Source organism: Pan paniscus, chromosome 6, assembly GCF_029289425.2.
Source record: "Pan paniscus chromosome 6, NHGRI_mPanPan1-v2.0_pri, whole genome shotgun sequence".
NCBI classification, from domain to species: Eukaryota; Metazoa; Chordata; class Mammalia; order Primates; family Hominidae; genus Pan; species Pan paniscus.
Genome location: NC_073255.2, coordinates 19,009,547 through 19,034,740, shown reverse-complemented (window position 1 = coordinate 19,034,740; position 25,194 = coordinate 19,009,547). Strand labels below are relative to the sequence as shown.

The following is a 25,194-nucleotide window of genomic DNA, read 5'->3' as shown; positions in this document are numbered from 1 at the left end:
TCTTAACTATTAGCCCCTTTTTAATGTCTTCTGCTAAAAAAAATTTAATAATAATGATTGCATGGGACTAATTATCTAGTATACTACCAAACAGTATTTTGTAGAATATTCCTTAACATCGGAAAAACATTTCACAAAATTACTATTGTTTCTTGAACTTCTGTACAGTTACCTATTACTGTAGACAAGTTATTCAAAGATTTAGGGACTCCCATCTTCTAATGTATAAAATGAGAAGCTCCAACTCCATAATCTCCAAGGTCTCTTGTTCAAGTAATTTAACAAAATCATGTTTGACAGCATATCCTCATATTTTATTTATAGTGTTGAAATGTGTATTTGCTGCCAAATGTCTGATGTGGGATGTATAAATGGTCCTTATATACATGTGGAATAACATTAAGTTTGTTGATGTTAAAAACTACTGGGTTTTTTTTTCTGTATTATTTGGCTCAGAATCTGTGCTTCCCATTTTGTTTTAGAATAAGCTGACAGCAAATCATTTTCCACAGAACCTCAAGGTTTAGTTAAACTGAGAGTTATAAAAGTAGGCCATCTTTTTATTACTTTAAGTTTCTAAGACAAGCTTTCTTTGTGAAGTGGCTGTTATTTTTTTTAATCTCCATAGTATCAAATGGCATTAAATTGTGGACATATGTATACACATTGCAACTTAAAAGGCATCTACTTTCTTTCAGATCTCAGTGACCAGCTGCTGGAGGTGGTCGGCTTGGAAGGAGCCATGGAGATGGGGCAAATATACACAGGCCTGAAAAGTGCTGGCCGGCGCCTGGCTCAATGCTCCTGCGTGGTCATCAGGTAGTTCCCTTTCTGTAACTGACAAAGGCGTTTGATATGGCATAGCCTCAAACTAATTAAAAGTATGCAGAACTCTGATAGTAACATTGTCTTCTTTGGGCTCCAAATAATCAGTTATTAATACTAATATATTTCAAAATAATGGACATTGGCAGATTGTCTAAAATATTGGTTAGCTATTACTAATATGGTTTGTTGGAATCTAATTCTCTCTTGTTGACTACCATGGACATATTGATGCACGAATTCAAACCTACAAATTTTATGATTTATACTCATATTAGTCTACTGAAGCACCAAAGTATTTACTGGGCAAATTATCTATGAAAACAATGATGAGACACCATTGACTTAAATCATTTCGTGGACTAAAGTGCCACAGTAAGATTTTATATATGTTTTAAATTTTAACTTTTTCAAGCATTTTTTTTGCCCAAAATTTCCCCCCAATTTTTTTTTTTTTTTTTTTTTTTTTTTGAGACGGAGTTTCACTCTTGTTGCCCAGGCTGGAGTGCAGTGGCACGATCTTGGCTCACTGCAACCCCACCTTCCAGTTTCAAGGATTCTTCTGCCTCATCCTCCCGAGTATCTGGGATTACAGGCACCCACCAACACATCCTGGCTAATTTTTGTGTTTTTAGTAGAGATGGGGTTTCACCATGTTGGTCAGGCTGGTTTCAAACTACTGACCTCGTGATCTGCCCAGGGGAAGCCATGGATTGTAGCACAGGAATAATTGATGTTATTTACCTGAAAGTGTTGGTGCTAGAAGAACTGGGAGAAGCACCTTTCTCCCAGTTTGCAATGTAGGGTTATAAAAACAAGGAATCTCTTTTGGCTGTAGAAATTCTGATCGTGTCATTAAATATAAACCCTGAAATTTTTCTTTTGGCATCCAGAATTTTTTTAAATATCACTACACTTACCAGGAAGCTCATAATATTCCTCTGACTAAGGTACTTTTCAGGGTATTTATTAATAGTGGAGAGTTGAAGCTCCTTTCATTGGAGATAAATTTAGAGCCCAACTATTACCATATTGCCTTCCCTGGTCTCATCATCTTATATCTCACATATAGTCTGTAATATAAAGTATTTCCTTGCAATACTTACAATGAAATATTTTCCCCCAGGACGAGCAAGTCTCTGCCAATGCAAATTGATGGGGAGCCATGGATGCAGACCCCATGCACAGTGAGTACAGAGTAGTTGATATGCTATGTCAATCTCAGTTTTGCTTTCCTCTTTGACTAAATAACCACAATAACTGAATTTTTTCTTTATGTCTTTTCAACCCATCAGCAAATAGTCTTTTTGTTGTTGTTATTTGTGTGTCAGAGCCACTACATTTAGGTTTTAGACATTATATACCCTTGGCAATGATTTAGCTCTTGAATGTTTGTGTTAGCCTAAGTATAAATAGATCTTTTAAATAGATCAATTATAAACCATAGATCAATTATAAACTATGGAGCTAAACAAAATATTAATAAAAGTTTATCTTAAACTTTTTTATTTCAGAGCACATTATGAGAATATTATTTATGAGAAATGCAGACCTAAGCTTACATGTGAATTTATTTCTCAGCTTTTCTATTGCCTCCATTTGGGGATTTGAGGGCTTGCTTCTCCCTAAGAAAAAAATTTCTCTCCAGTTTCTACCATAATTGTGTTTTCCAGAATGAGATATTATTTAAGTCAGACACTTTGCCCCTCTCAAAAAAAAATCAGTTTTCATTTGCATAGTGAATATTTTATTGCATTTCAAAAACATGCTAGGAACTGCTTTTGGCACTGGGAGTAGAAACATGAACAAGACCAACAATGTAATTTCCTTCAAGTTACTTACATTCCTATAATAGAGGACCGAATAAATAAACAACTATATGATAAATATAACTTCAGACTGCAAGAGTTATTAAAAAATAAGGTGAAATGATGATTAGGTGTGGAGAATACTACTTGAGATAAGGGAGACCTCTTTGAAAGGACACAGCCAAAAGCTTAGTATAAAATACAAAAAAAAAAAAAAACTTAGCTGGGCTTGGTGACACACACCTGTAGTCCCAGCTACTCAGGAGGCTGAGGCAGGAGAATCACTTGAACCCGGGAGGCGGAGGTTGCAGTGAGCTGAGATTGTGCCACCGCACTTCAGCCTGGGTGACAGAGTGAAATTCCATCCCCCCCCCAAAAAAAAAGACACTAAGGAGGGTGGTGTAACCAAAGCTTCTAGAATTAGGGGAGAATGGTAAGAGGTTAAGTAGAAAAGGTAGACAGAGAACAAATCATGTAGAAAAAATTGATGGTAAAGAGCTAAATTTTGATTCTAAGTACAATAGGAAACTACTGAAAACTTTAAGCATCATCTGATTTACATTTTTTTAAGTTCACATTGGCTGCTCTGTGGAGGATTGATTGTATTGTGCAGCAACTGAGATTGGTCTATCCTAGTACTCTGGGCTTGGGCAAAGATGGCAGCAGGGAAGTAAAATGAAAGTGGATGAATGTAAGCTATATTCCAGAGGTAGAACAGGAAAAATTTATTAATGAGTTCCTGGGGGTGCAGGAGGTGGAGGAGAGAAAGGGCTGAATTGAAGTTAACTCTTACCTAAGAATGATAGTGTGATTTACTGAGTAGTTAAAATTTGGAGAGAAAGTGATTAGAGGGCAACAGGGGAAGGTCTTAATCTTGCACAAGCATTGTGCTGAATGCTTATGTTATATGTGAGTATGTATTAAATATTCACACAAATTCTAAATAATGGAACCACCATTTTTTAGATGGAGAAAATACAAGTTCTGGGAGGTTAAATAGCATACTCAAGGGCAGGTATGAAGTAGATATGGAACTAAAATCCAAGACTCTTTAATTAAAGCCCATTCTCTCAACCACTACTGTAAACAACCTTAGTTACAGATTTCAAACAGCACAGATTAGCATGTAAGAAGGAATTTTTCATTTTACCTTTGTAATGGTTTTACTCTGAAACTACTGGCTCAAACTTTGTGTATAACACATAAACATGACTTCATGTTTGTTTCTGGTGTATTCCTTTAGCTGCCTGAACACTAAATCTTTTTCCTCCCTTCACCAGTATGTGTACACATACATCTTTTCTGTAATCCTTCACTCTCCAAATGACACTTCTAAATTCACATTATTCTATTCACATGGATGTTAAAAATGTTGTTTTTAATGATGGTGATGGTGATAGTGATGATAATGGTGATAGTGATGGTGGTGATGGTATTGCAGAGGTGGTGATGGTTATGATGGTGGTGGGGGTAATAGCTGCTACCGTGATGGTGGAAATAGTGGTAAAACTCGTGGTAATGGTGGTGATGGTAGTTGCAATGGTGGTGGTTGTGATGCAAGACAGTAGTGGTTGGTAGCGGTGTTTCTAATGAAAAGTCACTTTTCATCAGCCTTGGTAACAAAAGAATAAGTAAATCAAAGAAATAAAACCAACTAGCGTCCATGAATACTCTTTGTATTATTTTGGACTCTTCTCAGGAGAAGAGGCATTTAGCCCTTATTCCATGTTTTGAGTCGAGAAGCGGTCACAGCTATGATAATATCTTTAAAAAAGTTCTTAGAATGTCCTGTACATACAGTTGGAGACACTTGACCCATGTTGATGCATTTAATTCTCACAAAAATTATATGGTTAGCCTTATTTTATGAAGGCAATAACTGAGGAAGACAAAGGTTAAATAGTTCATCTAATTCTACACAGCTAATAAATAGCAAAGTAGAAATGGAAACCCAGGTAGTCTGACTCCAGCATCTGCACGCTTCATCTCTGCTCCTTACTGTGAAGCTCAACACAAAATGGCCCCGGGTGCATGCTGGAAATCTCCCTCCAGAGTGTGTGACCTTTGGTAAATGACGGACTACCTTTCTCCCTGACTACCTTTCAAGCTTCTCCAGCTTGAAAATGTCTGCCTATTGAAATTTAATTAATGTGTTAGAATAATTTAAGCTTGTTTAACACAAGCACTTTTAACTACTTTTGTTAATTTTTATTTCAATAAGTAATAAGACATTCATTTCACCTGTTAACTATCATGACTTACAATTGTTAAATTAATAAAAATTTTATGTAACTTATATTAATTTTCTTCCCTTGTAAACTCACTTATTCATTTAAAACATTTATTGCAGCTTACAGTAGGCCAAGAATCATAGTAGACTATGGCTCATTATTGTGATTTTACATTCTGGCATACTCTACTTTTCCTACAGCCGCATGGGGTTCTGAACTTTAAATTTCACTGTAATTGAAGAGAATATTTAGTATTCATAGCATTGGTATGGTTAACTATGGAGCGTTTTTTGCTTCAGTTGAATAACCCAATATTTTTCTTACAGAAAATAAGAATGCTACAATGTTTAAATTCTCTGCTGAATTTAAATATCTGTAAGCTGATATTCAATTTATGAAAGAATTGCTCTAGACATAATTTTAGAGGAGAGAAGAAGTTCTGTTTTTTCTATTAGTAGAATATATAAAACAGAAATATCAATTAATGCTTAAATATCAAGATAATACAAGTTTTGGAGTTGGTGGGTAGTGATGGTGACACAACAATGTGATTGCACTTGGTGCCATTGAACTGCACACTTAAAAATGTAAGTTAAAATGGTGAATTTTATGTTATGTATATTTTACCACAATAAAAAAGTCACTAATAGAAAAATTAATGTAAGATATATTTATAAATTTCACCAATATTGAGTTCAAAGATCAGGAAAAGAAAAAACCAAAGAGCTTAGTACTAATTCTTCAAATATGCACTTGGTAATTATTTTTAGGACCATCTAGATTCTGTCACTGTAAAGCCATCAACATAAATTTTTTAAGTGCTCCTGTATTCATTGTTTTGTAATAGTCACTGAGTTAACACAATTATTTTAGCCATATAACTATTGCTTGTGATAATAAGCATATCAAACTAAAGACAATATTAATTCTAGAAGAGTGTATATTGAAAATCGTCTTAGAAGAGCTGTCTTTAGGCCAGACTCCAGAGTCTATTTTATTCTTTCTTCTTCCTCCCCCATCCTTCCTCCTGAGCATGTAGAACATATGATTCTGTAGTCAATATGTTCTTATAATGGGAAGAAGAAAGAGCAGCTTGGGGTGGAGGGTAGAGGGAATAGAGTGGTAGGATAGGAGAGGACATAGACTAGGTAAGATTTTATTTTGTATCTGTACAACCAGCACCCCTTTACTACCCATTTATTTTAAGTGATACATGACCAGTAAAGTTTAAGTGAGAAGTGACTATTCAAAGCCTCAGGAACCTCAAATTTATTACAACTAAAATGGACTCATCATTTGCCTCCCCATATCTCTCCTTCCCCAGATGAGGTCTTCTCACATCCTAGATCTGCGATTCTTCCCTCTATCATACTGAGATAGTGAAACCATTGAAACACCTGGTGTTTCCTAAGCTAGAAATCTGAAAGTCATCCTGTACTTCTCTATATACCCTCAAATCCAATTTACATGTCCATATAATGATATGACCTATTTCTGGAATCTTTTCCTTTCTTTCTCTCCCTATTAACCACTGTTTTAGATTCGGCCCAATTCATTTCTCTCTCATTCCTGGCAAAACCACATCAATATTTCCCCATCTCAATTTTTGTTCCAATTAAGTCCATGCTTCACATTTCTATCAGAATAGTCACTATAAAATATGAATCTCACCATGGCACTCTTCTACTTAAAATATCGTTTAGTTACTCTCTGTCTGATAAAATGTGGTTTGAGTGAGGCTTCCTGTTTTACCAACATAATCTCTTACTTTTGAAAAAGTCTTTTCATGCACTTCCCTCTTGTCCAAACAAATTTTTCCTCTTCTTTAGTTTGGTAACACAACACATCTTTTGAGGCTCATTCCTTGCTGTCCCTCCTCCATAAATCCTTCCCTGAGCACAACCCCTCCTTCCACTTCTCCACTCCTTTTTCTCCAAATAGCCTAAAAGCTCAGCCTCAGTGTTTCACAGTTTTATCAAAACAATAACAACATTACGTTGGAATTCTCAGTTATATGTCCAGCTCCTTTTAGACACAGGCTTACTGAGGTCATGGACCATGATTTGGATCATCTTGGTAGCCCCAGAGCGTAGCACTGTACCTCACACATAATTAGATTGCCAATACCAAATGCACTTTGAATTTGCAAATTTCTGAAATACTTCTTAGGGTAGTATAACATTTTTAAAAAGTGTTTTTCTACTAAATCTTCTTTCACTGAACATAATGTAGGTTGGCTAGCAATTCATTCACATATTTTTATATATAAATACATGTAAAAGTTATTTTGAGTTATCTTTATTCATTATATTCTCAAAGCAAAGAATTTGAATGTATCAGAGAAGAAATTCTTTCTCAATCTCAAAAGATTTAATCCTTCTATTTCCTGTATGGTATGATTCAACTTCTTTGGGCCACTTCCCTCTGGATTATCAATTATACATTGCTTTTGCACATTCAAAAAGCTGCATTCTGTTAATTATTTGAAATATTAATAGGCATGTATTATTACTCATGACACATTTATGAAAAGTAGTGCCAACAAGATTTTAATGCAAAATTACTCTGGGTATTTTGTTTATGATGAAGACAGAAAAAACTCCTGAAACTTCCTTCCATGTGGTAGAGAACGGAAAGGAAATCATGGACAGATTATACATTAAATAGTGAAATGATCACAGGTAGACTAAGAAGACTCTACAAAGTGATAGCTGAGGCCACGGCAACTTCTAGAAAACATTTATGTATGTTTTAACCCCTCTTTGCCTTTTTTCTGTACCTTCCCTGGCATAATACCTCTTAAGATCTTAAACCTGTTTGCCCAGTCTTAGCTTACAACTACCTTCAATGTGCAATTGAGCCTTGACCTGGTGCAGAACCAATCCCCACCAAGCCTGCTAGTCTTGCTGTCTTAGGTATGATCCTTTCAAATCCTGGGTACCCTATGAGCACCTGTCTCCTACTGCCCAGACTTCTACTGTGTGACCCATTCCATGAGATGCTATTTTCTGACTTGACTGCCAGTTCCCCTCCCTGACACTAGCACCTCCTTGACTTGGACACTGACTGCTTGCTTTGCCTTTGTTTGTGTCCTCTACTAGGAAGGCTTGGTCTTTTCTCTGTTGCTCTAGCCACTGCAGTTATCTAGAGTTCATTTTGATACTTCTTTTCACACATCCCACCATAACTTTAAAATACAAACTATTTAAAAAGAAAAACAGTATTCTGGAGCTTATTACATTTTTTGTTTATGTGTTTGTTTTTTCAAATCATTAAAATCATAACATTAAAATGTTAGTTACTCTTTAATCGCTTGCTAAATACACAATAATCTCAGGCCATTAAGATATAAAGGAAAAGGTTGTAGAAATTTAAGTTTTTCAAGACCCAGCAAGTTAATATCAACTAGACAAAGGTTGCTGGATTTTTCAAGACGTAAGAACAGCCTGGAGATATTTGGAGGAAACCCTGGTGACAATACCTAGATATAAAGTTTACCTTGCTTACCATGTACCAGTTTCTGTTGTATGTGTACATGTTTATTACTTATTTAATTTCCACAGCAACCCTAAGATGTCAGTAAAGTTATTATAATCCCCATATTATAAATTTAAGAAAAAACCTGAAGCCAGAGAAGTCAAGTAACTTGCCCAAGGCCACACAGCAAAAGGCAGAAATAGGCCATTGGGTTTTAATCTCTTAATTATGATGCTTTGCTGCCTCACTCAGTCACTCTTCAGAAGCTTAATGTATTTCTTTCTTTCTTTCTTTCTTTCTTTTTTTTTTTTTTTGAGATGGAGTTTCTCTCTTGTTGCCCAGGCTGGAGTGCAATGGCGTGATCTCGGCTCACCGCAACATCCACCTCCTGGGTTCAAGCGATTCTCCTGCCTCAGCCTCCCAAGTAGCTGGGATTACAGGCATGTGCCAGCACACCTGGCTAATTTTGTATTTTTAGTAGAGATGGCGTTTCTCCATGTTGGTCAGGCTGGTCTTGAACTCCCAACCTCAGGTGATCCACCCACCTTGGCTGCCCAAAGTGCTGGGATTACAGGTGTGAGCCATGGCACCCGGCTGCCTTAATGTATTTCTAATACTAATAATTAATGACAACTCTATCATTTAAAACAGAAAATCCCTTTTCATCTTATTTATATTATTTATTTTTATGCAATACATATTTTGCTTCCCATTGCAGCCAAAGCTATCCATCATATTGTTGCCAGAATTACTGCTGACCAACGCAGCTATGATGATCTTACTCCCTTGATCTCAAAGTTCAATGCCTCCTCATTTTACACAGAAAAAAGTTCAGAATCTTTGTCATGACATTAAATTATTCTCCCAAGGCCGGGACCAGACTGCTATGCCTCATAGGAACCACTTCCCAGAGGATTACCATGCATAGTACTTCATTTTTTGCCTCAAATCCTTACCCTCTATTTTGTGCTTTAGAAATAGATTCATTCTTCTGGTCTCCAGGCAGGCTACCTCCAAATCTGTGGCTTCTTCCAGTAGTTATCTAGGACCCATGGTTTGCATTTCTTTTTTTCTTTTTTTTTTTTTTTTTTTTTGAGACGGAGTCTCGCTCTGTTGCCCAGGCTGGAGTGCAATGGTGCCATCTCGGCTCACTGCAATCTCCACCTCCCGGGTTCACGCCATTCTCCTGCCTCAGCCTCCTGAGTAGCTGGGACTACAGGCGCCCGCCACCACACCTGGCTAATTTTTTTTTTTTTAATTTTTAGTAGAGACTGGGTTTCACCATGTTAGCCAGGGTGGTCTTGATCTCCTGACCTTGTGATCCACAAGCCTCGGCCTCCCAAAGTGCTGGGATTACAGGCGTGAGCCACTGTGCCTGGCCCATGGTTTGCATTTCTTTCATCTAGTCTTACCTATGGTTTATTAATTTCATACACTTAATTTTCCCCTTTTAGTCAGATTGCCTGAATTAATTATTCTGTCCTATTGGGATATATGTATTTTTATAAGTTACTTCAAAATCTTTCTGGAAGGCAATGAGATATAAATACATACATACTAAAAATAAAATAAAATCTCTTCCTTCAATGCCAAGCTTAGAAGCAATTTCCTCATGAAGCCTTTTTAACTTCCCATCTGTCAGAAATATTTGCCTGATCCTTTGTACTCCTGTGACTCTGTTGATATCTTCTTAACAGCATTCCAATTCACAGACTTGTATTTCGGCTACGCATGCCTGCGTCCAGCTCTTCTGACTTAATTGTAAGCATTTTTAAATTTCATCTTTAATTCCCCTTCATACTTTGCAAATGTCTTCTTACATAGTGCAATTTCTGATAAGAAATTCATAGTCGTTTGAATCATTGCTTTGCAATATGTAATACGTCATTTTTCTTAGGCTGCTTTCAAGATTTTTTTCTTTGTCTTTAGTTTTCAGCAGTTTGACTTTGATGAGTCTGGGCATGGGTTTCTTTGAGCCTATCTTGTTTTAGTTTCACTGAGCTTCCTGAATCTGTAGCTGTATGTTTTGCCAAATCGGCACATCTCCAGCTATTATTTCTTCAAATATTGACTTCTACACCACACACTCTCTCCTCTCCTTCTAAAACTCTGATGACATGTGTTAAGCACTTTATGTATTGTCTCATAGATCTTTGAGTCTGTTCACTTTTTATTTCCTTCTATATTTTCTATTGTTTACATTGGATATCTATTCACCTGTGTTTGAATTCACTGACATTTTTCTCTTTTATCTCCATTCTGTTGTTGAGTCCTTTCAGTTATTTTTTATGTTGTTCATTGTATTTTTCAGTTTTAAAATTTCCAATGATTCATTTTTTAACTATCTTCTATTTCTCAGTTCACGCTCTCTGTCTTTCATTTCATTTCAAGAGTATCTGCCATTACTTCTTAGAGCATGGTTATAATACCTCTTAAGTCTTTGTTAATTCCAACAATTGTATCATCTCAGGGTTTGCATCATTGGCTATATTTCCCCTTGTGTGTTTTTGAGATTTTTCTGTGATTCATATCTTGAGAAACTTTTTATTATATTCTGAACATTTTTAATATTGTGTTATAAGACTCTAGGTATTTTCAATTCTCACAGGAAATTTTAACTTATTGTTGTTGCTGTTACTATTTTAGCAGGTAGTTGACTCTGTTAGGTTCAGGTTACAAAAGCTGCTCTATCTTCTGTGAGTTGTGGCTCCAGTATGTTTGGTTTTCAAAGTGTTTGCAATGTTATTCAGATGTATCTTACTTGTAAAAGATCCATAAGCCTATCTGAAAACTTGGTGATGATATACCCCCAAATGCAGTTCTCAAAGTCATCAGTATGTTTGTTAAGGTCAAATCTATGCATACACAGCTAAGGGATAAACTCAGGTGATCAAATGCAACTTCATAGGATAGCTTTCTCAAGCCACCTCCTCTCCATGATCTCTCTGATATTTTTTTTTACTCCCAGGGCTCTCATATTGTTTCTCTAAGAACCCAAGGCTTTTGTTTCCTCACTTTGTCATATATTTCTCAAAGTAGCATCTGCCTCCAGGGTTCTGTGATAAAGGAATAGAGAGAGAAAAAAGGAGTAGGACTCCCCCCATGCTTTGGGAACATACTTTCTCTAGTCAGAGAAAAGATGTCTCCTCCATTGGAGTTTTAATTACCTTCCACTGCCATGGAATTGCCAGAGGACTGGGATGGAAAATAATTAACAGAATTTTTTTTTTTTTTTGAGATAGAGTCTCATTCTGTTACCCAGGCTGGAGTGCAGTGGCATGAAGTTGGCTTACTGCAACCTCCACCTCCTGGGTTCAAGCAATTCTCGTGCCTCAGCCTCCCTAGTAGCTGGGACTACAGGCACACACTACTACGCTCAGGTAATTTTTTGTATTTTTAGTACAGATGGGTTTTCACCGTATTAGCCAGGATGGTCTTAGACTTCTGAGCTCAGGCAATCCGCCTGCCTTGGCCTCCCAAAGTGGTAGGATTACCTGCATGAGCCACCCACTGTGTCTGGCCTGATTAACGAATATTTTTCCCATTCACTCTGATCTGTAGGGCCCTTCTTTCCTATTTTTGTACCAGTAGGACAGGGTTTTTCTTGGCACTTTCTATCTGTACCTGGTATACAATTCCAGTTTTTGTTCTGCTTTTAAGTCCAGGCCAGGAGGTGCAAGAGTAGAGAAAAAAACTAAAAACTCATCACTGGTTTGATGGCACTTCATGTTCTGGTCTTCTTCCCCAATTTGCCTTTTATTATTTTCTTTTCAGCAACTTCAGATATCTGCTTCATGTGTTCTGCCCAGGGTTTATAGTGCATTCAGTGGGAGAGACAGAGTGAAGAGTGCTTATTCCTTCTTAACTGAAATTGGAACCCACACCCCCACACCATTAGATTTTCTTGTTTATGCCTATTTTGAGATCTGGCTAAATTCTCTCCATCAGATTGGCATATTATTAGCTAGAACTACCTACGTGCTGACTTGGAGATTTCATAGATTATTCCCCATTTTCATATTCCTTCCAAAAATACTAAATAAGTCTAATAAATGCCCTAAACCTTGAATCTTAAAACATACCCAATTTGAGAAAACATCACTGATATTTTTTCTACTCTTGTGCCCCAGATTTAAGCAGTTTGAGACAGCATTTACCACATTGAGAGAAAATAATTGACCTAAAAAGTTTAGTTGTTTTTACCCACTTATAAGATTAAGGTTTTAGGTATTTCTATAGGCGAGTAATGATGTGGATGACCATATGAGATTTTCTTTTTTAAATTACATTGTAGGCAAACACATTTTAGGACTATTCCAAGTAAGTTATCTGTTAGTATAAGAGACTTTTAGACTATATGGATAAGGTTAGGTGAATGTCCAAGGTCATGAAACAAAGAGTTATAGAACCGGGACTGTTCCTACCTTTTCTTATTGCTGAAATTGTCATCAGTTCGTTAAGCTTGTTTGCTAAGGATAAAAGGTTCAGAAAGGAAGAAATACCATGCTTCTGAGGCTTTCTGAAATGTGCAGTGATGAATAAAGGAGCACAGGTGTAAAACAGACAGTAGTCCAATGAGACTCCTTTATATTTTGGCTTTCTTTAGCAGTTCCACACTTAGCAAACACAGCCTAGGGCATCTACGTGAAGAAGCAACATAAACCATTGTAGAAGAGATTGTTTTAATGGTCCTTTCAAAGGCCCATTCGAAGTTGAATATCATGAAAATCCTTTCTATTTCAAATACCATTTAAATGAGCACTCCACATAATATATATTGGAAAATATAATGGAATCCGTTGATCACTTTTTTCCCATAGTCTATGTGCTTGTATCTTAATTTTTAGTTCAAGAAACAATAGGTATTTTTTAATTTAACTTGGGCATAGAACTATGTTTCTTGACTAGAAGCTACTAAAGCCTAAATATAAACAGTACATGAGAAAAGATTTATAGCAGGAATAGGGCAAATTTGAGAAATTTAAAAATAGCTAGAATTCGCATTTTTTTGTGATAGGTGGATCTCCTTTTACCTCCTATGTAAATTAACTAATCACAGAACAGAGGACTGGAAACAAATTAGTAAGTTGTACAACCTTAACACTCTTTTATTACAGAATCTCAGCCATTTTATTAAAACTTCTGTTTACCAGATTTTTATTTAAAACCTATTCTAGGTTCTACTATTTTAAAAGTTATTTTGAGAAAGTTGGCATCTGCAACTGAAATAGTCAACTTTCCTAGCACTTTAACAGAAATTCAATGTAGTCTGAGGTTAAAAATATTTTTCACTCCTTGAAAATAATGTTTTCTGGGATATCTGTAAGAAAGGAGGGGAAAAACTGCTTTGGAAGATTACTATCCAAAGGGGTAGAAAATAGAAATGAGGGCTGGAATCCACGGTCTTGTCTTTGCTTTTTTAGTGACTTCTGGACTTTGGAGAGTTATTTAATATTTTTCTTGGAATTATTTTCCTAGTCCTAAAACCTGCTACCTACGAGTCACAAAGAAATATTGAATGGTTGTTGAAAATTACCATATATCACATTTAGTGATATTAAGAAAGCATTAATTAATTTCTGGTATATATTAAGTATTGTTATATTTAATAATACATCTGAATTTTCTTCTTTTTCATAATTTAGACTAAATTCCCTGTAATCCCCAATTATACCCCCCCAAAAAGTTAAACCCATGTTATTCTACAGTGGAACAGTATTTGACATCTTTGAAATTCGGCCAAAGTGTTACAGAAAATGTAGCAACATCATTATTGTTTCCTCATTATCATTTACAGTTAAACTGATATTAAAGAAGGACATTGTTTTATCATAATATTTAACTTTCATAATTACATAAAAAGAAAATTATGTTAAAACTCATCTAGAATAGATGCACTGAAAACAGTGCTCTGAAATAGTGCGATGAAGTTTATCCGCATAGTTACATAACTCTTGAATCTCCCAAGACCGATGCATTAAATTCTTTAACTTTAAATATCATTAAATAATTCTTAATGTACCAGTTTCATTATCTGGATAGTAGCCTTGTTTTGAAAATGTGAAAATAATATTATTTTCTAGTTAAAAGTTGCACAGCGATTGTAGCAACACTTGCTGACTTGGTAGACACACCGTTTTTAGAGAATCTTAAGTTGCTCTAATGGCTTATTTTACCAGAGTGGGAGAAAAAATCAACAGAAGAACGTGTATTTTTAGTGATGAAAGAAAAAGACTAACCCATATGTAAACAGTAAGAAAATGCTTTAACAGGTAGGTGTAGATAATTAGTATTTTCCTGATGTGCCTAGAAATTGCATTTTGCCTAATATTTAAATACTATAGATATCTGTTAAAGAAATAAATACTACAGTTTTTTTTGTTGTGGTGGTGGTGAGGTTTTTTATTTTGTTTTTTTTGTTTGTTTGTTTTTTGTTTTTGAGATGGAGTTTCTCTGTTGTTGCCCAGGCAGGTGTGCAATGGCATGATCTCGGCTCACTGCAACCTCTGCCTCCCAGGTTCAAGCGATTCTCCTGCCTCAGCCTCCCGGGTAGTTGAGATTACAGGCACCTGCCACTGCACCCAGCTAAGCTTTGTGTTTTTAGTAGAGACAGGGCTTCACCATATTGGTCAGGCTGGTCTCTAATTCCTGACCTCAGGTGATCTGCCTGCCTCGGCCTCCCACAAAGTGCTGGGATTACAGGCATGAGTCACTGTGCCTGGCCAGTTTGTTATTTCATAAGCCTAAATGTTGATAATTTGAAGAGAGAAAATTAATAGTCTTCTGCCCCCTTGAAACATACTGGCATGAGCAGACTGCTGTTCTTGTGAGTATATGTTTTAAGGTGTGAGTGGTAGTGAGACTCCAAAAGCAATTAAATAAAACATAAACTAAAAGCACCTTTTTATCTAAATCTTCATTAGTAAATGCTTTTGCATAAATTTACATTTTTAAACATTTATTTTTCCAAAGACTGGCACATTAGTGTTTAGTTGGACATTATTTTGTGTGTTCCCCTGTTACTTATGCATTAATTAGTTTGGTTTACCTGTGCATAATTTTTCCTAATTTCATAACAGTTATTGTTTTTTGTAACTGACAACACAATTTACTGCATGTATGCTTTCTGGCCCTCAAGCAACAATGTTAAGATGTAAAGCACCAAGCTTTTCATTTCAGATTGGTTAAAAAAAAAGGATTGATTGTGACTATTTTCCAATTAATTTGCAGTAGTTACAGGGGAACAAAACCATTGCACCTACTAATTAAAATTTAAAATATTCCAAAGTGTCATCTTTAGGTGTCTCTGGAATATATAATTTCCATTTTGGTTCATTGCTGGATCTGTAACACCCGTGAGCTTGACAGCTCTATTAATTTAAAGGCTCAGTAATACCTATTAGTACAAAACATGAAAAAAAATACCATTAATCATTTATTTTAATTTTGCAGCTCTGTCATTTTCTCAGTATGTTTTAAAATTATGATGACACCATAATGTTCACAAATCTACTTGGATAAAGGGGAAATGGATCATACTACTTTGGAAAGATACTGAAGTACATTATTAGAGCTTAATTAATGCCAAGCTGATTAGATATGATTGCTTTTTGTATAAAAATATTTTAAAGATTTTTTTCTTGTCATAGCATATTTTAAATGTTTTCCATCCCAAATGTTATGTTTACAATTAAACTTACTTACTTTTTGTCATTCTTCACTTTAATGCATTCAATTTAAATATTGTTCAATGAATGTAAGTTTTTCTTTTATTCTTTATTTTGAAACCTGAATTAATCTAGTCATTAGTTTCCAATTCAAAAAATTAATTTCATTTTGGCTAGCAGATAGTAATATCTCTCATAATCATATTCTCATGTAGGAACTCCAAACCTATGTTGGACACAATATCTAAAAACATGAAAGGTTAAAAATTAAATGAGAAATATGCCAGATATGTAATACCTTATGTATTTATATTGATGTGACCCAAGCCTGTAAATATGATAAAAATGATGAAACTGTATGTACTTATCAGAGTTTTGTCATTAGTTTGCAAGAGGACCAATATTCACATCCAGTTCAAAACTGAATATCTTCCTCTGGAATGTGCAAAATTGGAAATAATCTCCCAGTTGATGGTTATCATCAGAATAATAATGCACAGGTTAGTTAGTTAATGCAGTTAGTTAGAAATCTTTCTGCTGGTGGATACAGACTATAGACTCACAAGGTCTGGGCCTGACTATCCTCTCACATTTGCCTTCTGACCTTGCCTTTTCTAACTATTAATTTTCTCTGATCTCTGATTTTGTGTATTAAAATTAGAAAACAAGGCTACCATATTCTAAGCTCTTCATTAAAAGGCAATAATCTGTATTGTTGAAAATTTTAAAGAGTGAGCCTGCTTATCACTAATACAGAACTAGTCCACTGTTTCACAGGGATCTTCCTGGGATAGAATACTAATTAATTTTAAATAAAAATTTGAACTTAAAGTGCTTAATAAAAATGAACTGACTAGAATATCATAGTTTATTATTTTTATTTCCTCGAATATTCAGAAGACAGGTGCATATATTTCTTTGGAGGAGACTTAAAAAACTCAAAAGACTTTTTTTTCTTTTAATTATACTTTAAGTTCCAGGATACATGTGCAGAATGTGCAGGTTTGTTACATAGGTATACATGTGTCATGGTGGTTTGCTACACCCATCAACCCGTCATCTACTTTAGGTATTTCTCCTAATGCTATCCCTCCCCTTGCCCCCCGCCCCCCAACAGGCCCTGGTGTGTGATATTCCACTCCCTGTGTCTATATATTCTCATTGTTCAATTCTGAATTATGAGTGAGAACATGTGCTGTTTGATTTTCTGTTCCTGTGTTAGTTTGCTGATAATGATAGTTTCCAGCTTCATCCATGTCCCTGCAAAGACATGAACTCATCCTTTTTTATGGCTGCATAGTATTCCATGGTGTATATGTGCCACATTTTCTTTATCCAGTCTATCATTGACGGGCATGTGTGTTGGTTCCAAGTCTTTGCTATTATGAATAGTGCTGCAGTAAACATACAGGTGCATCTGTCTTTATAGTAGAATGATTTATAATCCTTTGGGTATATACCCAGTAATGGGACTGCTGGGCCAAATGGTATTTCTGGTTCTAGATCCTTGAGAAATCGCCACACTGTCTTCCACAATGGTTGAACTAATTTACACTCCCACCAGCAGTGTAAAAGTCTTCCTATTTCTCCATATCCTCTCCAGCATCTGTTGTTTCCTGACTTTTTAATGATCGCCATTCTAACTGGCGTGAGATGTTATCTCATTGTGGTTTTTGATTTGCATTTCTCTAATGACCAGTGATGATGAGCTTTTTTTCATATGTGTGTTGGCTGCATAAATGTCTTCTTTTGAGAAGTGTCTGTTCATATCCTTTGCCCACTTTTTGATGGGGTTGTTTGTTTGTTTCTTGTAGATTTGTTTAAGTTCCTTGTTCCATTGGTCTATATATCTGTTTTGGTACCAGTACCATGCTGTTTGTTTTCGTTACTGTAGCCTTGTAGTATTGTTTGAAGTCAGGCAGCGTGATGCCTCCAGATTTGTTCTTTTTGCTTAGGATTGTCTTGGGTATACGGGCTCTTTTTTGGTTCCATATGAAATTTAAAGTAGTTTTTTCTAATTCTGTGAAGAAAGTCCATGGTAGCTTGATGGGACTAGCATTGAATCTATAAATTACTTTAGGCAGTATGGCCATTTTCATATTAATTCTTCCTATCCATGAGCATGGAATGTTTTTCCATTTGTGTCCTCTCTTATTTCCTTGAGCAGTTGAGCAGTGGTTTGTAGTTCTCCTTGAAGAGGCCCTTCACATCCCTTGTAAGTTGTATTCTTAGGTATTTTATTCTCTTTGTAGCAATTGCCAATAAGACTTGGCTCTCTGTTTGTCTGTTATTGGTGTATAGGAATGCTTGTGATTCTTGCACATTGATTTTGTATGCTGAGACTTTGCTGAAGTTGTTTATCAGCTTAAGGAGTTTTGGGGCTGAGACAATGGGGTTTTCTAAATATACAATCATGTCATCTGCAAACAGAGACAATTTGACTTCCTCTCTTCCTATTTGAATACCTTTTATTTCTTTCTCTTGCCTGATTCTCCTGGCTAGAACTTCCAATACTATGTTGAATAGAAGTGGTGAGAGAGGATATCTTTGACTTGTGCCAGTTCTCAAAGGGAATGCTTCCAGCTTTTGCCCATTCAGTATGATATTGGCTGTGGGTTTGTCATAAATAGCTATTATTATTTTGAAAAACTCAAAGACTTTTGATAGATTATATCATATCATTCTCATGACAAATCTGTGAGGTGAACAAAATGGCTATTATTAAACATGATTTTTAAATCCATAAATATAATTTACAACTCTTTTATCCAAGCCAAGTCAAGAATATCAATGATTGGCCAGGCACAGTGGCTCCTGCGTGTAATTCCAGCACTCTAAGAGGCCCAGGCAGGCAGATCACCCAAGATCAGGAGTTTGAGAATGGCCTGGCCAACATGTGAAACCCCATCTCTACTAAAAATACAAAAATTAGCTGGGCGTGGTGGTGGATGCCTATAATTCCAGCTACTCAGGAAGCTAAGGCAGAAGAATCACTTGAACCCAGGAGACGGGGGTGGTTGCAATGAGCCAAGATGGCGCCACTGCACTCCATCCTGGGTGGCAAGAGCAAGACTCCATCTCAAAAAAAGAATATCAGTGATTCATTTATTCATTCTTTCAGCAAACATTTATTGAATTCCATCTCTATGAAGCTGCTGACATTTTGTCCTAGTGTTACAATGGAGAGAAAACAATACAAAGTGAACCAAAAAAAGATATGATCTCTGAACTCAGTGCAGGTACACATAACTCAAATAGTCCCACAAATATAAAATTTCAATAATGATATAAGGTCTGTGAAGGCAAGTTCATGATCCTTTGAACTGTGATACTACGGTACTGTGGTACTATTATACTGTGACAGGGTATAATAGAGGTGTTTGATCTCGTTGTAGAAGGTCCAGGAAGGCTTTCAAAGAAACTCAAAATTGACCTGAAAACTAAAAGAGGAGGAGGATATAACTAGGCCCCAAAGAGAGGGAAGAGTGTCTTATGCAGAGAAAACAGTACAGTGTGGGAAGGAACCTGGTGTGTACAGGGTTCAGAAGGAAGACATGAAAGAAGAGAGGCAGCATGGGGTGAGGCATACGGTCCAGTGGGAGCAGAACAGCAGGACCTGGGAGCCCTCATGAGAAACGTTTAGCTTTAATTTAAGGGTAACATGGAAGTAAAGAGAGGTTTCAACAAGAAAGTGATGTGAGTAGATGTGCACGGTGACAAGATCATTCTAGGTGGGGAATTAATTGGCGGGAGAGGTAATGAGCATTTAGAAGAATTCTATAATTGTTTGTTCAGGCCTTAGAACATGGTAGTAAAAAGGAAAAAAATTTCAAGATATACAAAAAATATTTGGGGGATGAAAATGATTAGAGTCAATAATAGATTATTGGTTATAAGAGGTAAGGAAAAGAAGGTGTCAAGGATGATCTGGATTTCTGGATCATTTTGAACAACTGAATAAATGATGAAACAATACCTTGAAACACGAGGACCTGAAAAAACAGTTTCCTCTCTAATCCAGTACTATTCAACTGAATTATTCTGCCTATTCAATGCCTTAAGCACATTGTTAGAAATATCAATTATCATAACACCAAGCAATGGCAATTTTTTTGTGGATAAGTTATCAAAATTGAACATCTGTATCCAATTGTATTACCATGATGTAGTTTAACGTTGAGGAGAAAGTCTTTCAGATCAGTGCTAAGATGCTCCAAATAGCCAAGGTTATGGCTGAGTCTAGAAATTGGGCCATTAAAGAAGTTTCTTCTTCTAATAAGACAGTGTGAGCTTATTGGACTCCCTTGGTTAAACAAACAAACAAACAAAAATAATTATGCTCTCTGATGGTTAGTAAATGCCCCACATTAATTTTTTTCTAACCTTTCTTTTGGGTAAAATTGGTGTCTGGCATGTGGCGGGAATGCTGCCAGGTGCCACAGGGAGAAGGCAGATGGCCATAATATGCCATTTCCCAATGCCACCCAAGGAACACAGAAAGCTGTGTTGTCTCAGATAGAAGAGGGGTTAGCAAAATGTGTTTCCACGGGACTAAATATAGTAACACTAAAAATAACAACATTTATTAAGCATGTATATGACATGCATAGCCTTATTTGGTATTTGTAGCGGTCTTTCAAAGTAGGTGCTATTGTTATATTACTTTAGCAAATAGAGACTGAAGGTCAAAACAGATTCTTTGGTCAGGGTTTTATAGCTGCCAGTGACTCATCTGGGAAACAAATCCTTGCCTCATGTCCTGGGTCTATGTCCTTAACACCATTACTACGTGAAAAAGGCCATATAGAAAATTTTAGTTGAACTATTACTCAGTAAGAAAAGTCAACTCACAAGTTATAAATATTCTCTAGTTAAGAAAAGAAGTGTTTTTGTATTGTTTTGTTATGTTTTTGACTTCTATTTTCCATGTGACCAAAGATTTGGAGATACTCTAAGAAAAGATAAACAGTTACTAGTTTAAAATTGTGAGGATCATTTCTCTGTAGAGACATGGAAATAATAAAAATGCTTTTAAAATGTCTTTGACCTTCCCTGGCAACTTAGAGCCACAAAAATATTTTGGAATGAAGAACACAATTTATATGTTAAAAGAGATTTCAAATCCAGGTATGAATATTTCCCATGCAATGTGGCCAAATAGTCCATCACTTTCTCAGGAATAAGTGTTCTCTTTTCCATACATATTTAAACTTCCTGTGAATTTCATTGGCAAGTAAACCTCCCAACTCCATTTTTTAAGGATTTTATTTTAAGTCTTCACAATGATCTCTCTGAATTTGATGTTAGATCGAAGACTTTAACATTAAACTTGGAAATTATCATTCCAGAAAATAATGGCTAGAATCATAAAAAAAAAACTGGCAAAAGGATTTTAGAAAATTGTTATGTTTCATTGCTTTGCTTTTTTGGCAGTTATGGACCTGAAAAATTTAGCATGTACTTTATTCCCGCTGTCATATGGCTCAGCTACACACATGAATTCAAAATGGTTTCCATTATTAGAAGGAGACAATCTTATTCCAGAATCAAGCTAAGTAACTTTTAATGTTCCAGATAATTGCTAAATTAAGCTCTACTCACAGATATTTTATGGCATTTATTTTGCTCTGAAAACCCCATTCATTTTTAAGGTAGCTGAATAAATTCAGTGATAATAAACTCTTAAAGAGATGAAGCAGGGAGAAAATTTTTGGCTAGATACAGGGTGAATATTTAATAGGAAAAATGCTACCTGCTGAGGTATGTTTGAAGAACCATAATATTATTAAGCCCACTCTGGTGCAAAGCAATGAGAATTAATTAAAAAGAGAATGCATTTAAGCCAAATTTGATCAGTTGGTACATTATCAAAATTGAGGAATGTTAGTATACATTCTAATTCAGAATTTTCACAGAATGATTTCTGAATGGTGGCACTTAGTATAATAAAGATACGCCAAAGAAAATTATTTCCACTTTTATCCATCTTTTAGCTATTGACCCAATAAACCATGATTTTAAATTAAAATTATTTCTACCACCTTATGCCTCATAATTCTAAATTTAATTTTCAGTGTTTGACTTAATTATATCAAGGGTCAGCAAATTATGGCCTGTGAGCCAAATCTGACCAGCTGCCTGTTTTTGTGTAGCCAAAGAGTTAAGAATAGTTTTCATATTTTTAAATGGCTGAAAAAATCCAGAGAGGAGTAATATTTCCTAACGTGAAAATTATATGGAATTAAAATTACAGTTTTTAGACATAGAGTTTATTGGAACATGGCAACATTAATTTATTTACATATAGCCCAAAACTGCCTTTGCTGTATAAGGGCAGTGTTGAGTAGTTCAGAGACCACAAAGCTGAAATCATTTATTATCTAATCCTTTACAGAACATGTTTGCCAACCCCTGAAGCAATATGAATGACTACTTAAATATCATTCAATAGATCACTCTCTAATATAATAATTCTATATTTACAATTAAGTTAAATAATTTAACAGTTTATATCACGGACATATAGACCATTGTACCAAACCGAGGCATGCCTCACCTTATTTCATGTAGTTTGAAGGTTTCACCCTAATTAATGGAAGACTGCCTAATTAATAGGCACTCTGAGGACTGATTGGAAATGTTTATATGATAGCACTTCTTTCAGTTTTTCTCCTACCTCTCTGACTGTATTCTCCTGCTGCACTCTTAAATGGCAGCATTCCCCAGTTACAAAGTCTAACATCTGCTATTCATATATGCCCCACTGGTCTTCAGTAATTTCGTCTCAATTGCTGACATTGTTATAAGATGATCAAACCCAAATCTATCTCAAGACCTGTTCTCCCTTCCGAACACCACATCCACAGACCCAAAAGATACTGAGCATCTCCTTCAGAACGTCATCCTCAACAGTGGGTTCACCAACTTCCTGGTTTTCACCGCTACCAAAAATGCTTCTCTTTCTATAAAAAGCATCACTACACACATTACAAACACCACAAGCATGGAAATTGCAGTAAAATCTTCCTCTTTTTCCAGTGCCCCAAACATCCACTCACCCATCATATCCTGTACTTCTGCCTCCTCAATCTCTCTTAAATCTGCCTCCACTCTGTTCCCATTGGCACTGCCCTGACTAAAGTCTATTTCACTTCTCTTCTGGATCACATTAACCTTCCATTTGATCTCCATGCTTCTGGTATGGCACCAGCCCCTAATCTCTGCTGTCAGAGAGATGGAACTAAAACTCAGTTTTAATTCTGCCACTGTCCCTCCACCATGATCTAAATGGCATATTTTTTCAATCTTATTGTACCCTGAAAATGTCCCTAGCTCAAAGCATATTACAATCTACCATCACATATCTTCTATCATCATTATACTACAAGCACCTCAGTTAGGTTTAAAAATATGTATATCTATTTAACTTGCAATCCTCCGCACTAAAATAAGGTAGGCTGGTACCTAGTACATTAACAATAAAGGTAATTAAAGTTGAGTAAGTTAGGATATTTGTTTTCATGTGTTTTGGGGGCCTAGAAAAAGGGACTTTCATTCATTCATTTCTTCAGTTGGTCAGTCAGTCAACAGATTCTTACTGGTCTTGCCACTTAGGAAGAGAAGTAAAATGACAAATAGGCTAGGGCTTCTCAAATTTAAAAGCACAGAGGAATCATCTGGCGTTCTTGTTAGAAAGCAGAATCTGAATCAGAAGATCTGGGGTGGGACCGGGGAGTCTGCATTTCTAACAATGATGTCAGTGTTCCTAGCCTGTGGATCACATTTGGAGAACTAAAACACTAGAGTGTAGGAGAATCACCTGCAGAGGGATTTTTAAAAAGTATTTAGAAGTTGGTACCAAAATAGTATATGCACATGTAACAAACAAACAAAAAAAAGCAGAATGTATAGACTTGCAAGAAAAATAGCCATCCTGTGTCCTTTTTTCTGTGTCAACAGATCTTCTCATTAGATGCTACCACTTTAATTCTTGGACTATTTCTTCCGATTATTTACTCCATATCTGGAAATACACTTTGTTGTTGTTTTTTTTTTTTTTTATGGATTAGTTTTAGGTATACTCTACTTACTTAGTGCTATAGAAAGGTGGTTTCTAACACTCTTACATTACTGTATTTACCTCTATTACTAATAGTTAACATTTACTGAGTGCTTTTTTTGTACCAGGTAACAGTCTAAGCATTTTGTGCACATTGATTCATTTAGTCCTTACAAGAAACCAGTGAGACACTATATGAAAAGCTCTACAGTATTGATGAGGGAAATGAATCGTAGTAACTTGCTCAAAGTCCCTAGATAGGAAATGGTGGGCCCAGGCAGCCGTTAAGCTGTTCTGCTTCTGAGAAGTATATAATAATTTTATTTAAATCAATAAAAAATATATAATCATTGAGACTATAAAAATATTGTCAACTGCAGAACCAAGTACTAATCCACGATCACATTTTCTTTCCTGAAAAGCTTCAGAATTTCTTTCTTCTCTCTGCAAAGTGATCCTTACAATAGTTCTCATTTTTCTTAAAAAAAAAAAAAAAAAGAAGACAAAACTCTACCATATCAATTTATCTATTATCCACACTCCTTTTGTTTATATGCCAGAAGCCCTTCCCTTTAGGTTTCTGTCTAGCTCTCTTGCAAATCTGTCATCCTGGATCTGAGTTGAATCCTTTGTTTTTTTGACTCGTCTTCTTAGCTCACTCATTTACTTTGCTAGAAAACACCCCAAATACGTTTTAAAGGGTACATAAGAGGCAAATTCTCTAGATACTTTTGTGACTGAAAATGTCTTCATTCTACCCTTGAAGTTAATCAATACATTGACTAAGTATAGAGTTCTCAGATAAAATTAACTTTTCCTCTGGGGTTTGAAGGTGTTTCTTCATTGTCTTCTAGCGCTAATGTTTTTGAAAAGCCTGATGCCATGCTGATTTTTATTTTTCTGTAAGTGACCTATTTTTTTTCTCTCTGAGGACATTTAGAATCTTCTTTTTATCCCTTCACTTTGAAATTTTACAGTAATGTGTGATTTAAGCTAGGCAGGACAGGGATAGAAATTTGATTGGCAAAAAAGAGAGGGAATGCTCTCTAGGGCAATAACTAGCACAAAGGTGCAGAGGTGGGAATTAGCAAGGAGGGCCCAGGAGATTTGAGAGTCAACTATCAAAC

General features: G+C 35.8%; 1 protein-coding gene across 21 annotated transcripts in view; it reads left to right on the top strand.

The window, feature by feature from the left end:
* Nucleotides 1-25,194, top strand: part of DGKB (diacylglycerol kinase beta) — an 835,560-nt gene that overhangs the window by 782,151 nt on the left and 28,215 nt on the right. For all 21 annotated transcript variants that reach the window (XM_034963734.3, XM_057302827.2, XM_057302829.2 and 18 more), the window contains 2 exons: nt 699-819; nt 1,952-2,012. In XM_034963734.3, coding sequence (XP_034819625.1) covers nt 699-819; nt 1,952-2,012 — 182 coding nt within the window. The remainder of the gene's footprint in view (nt 1-698; nt 820-1,951; nt 2,013-25,194) is intronic.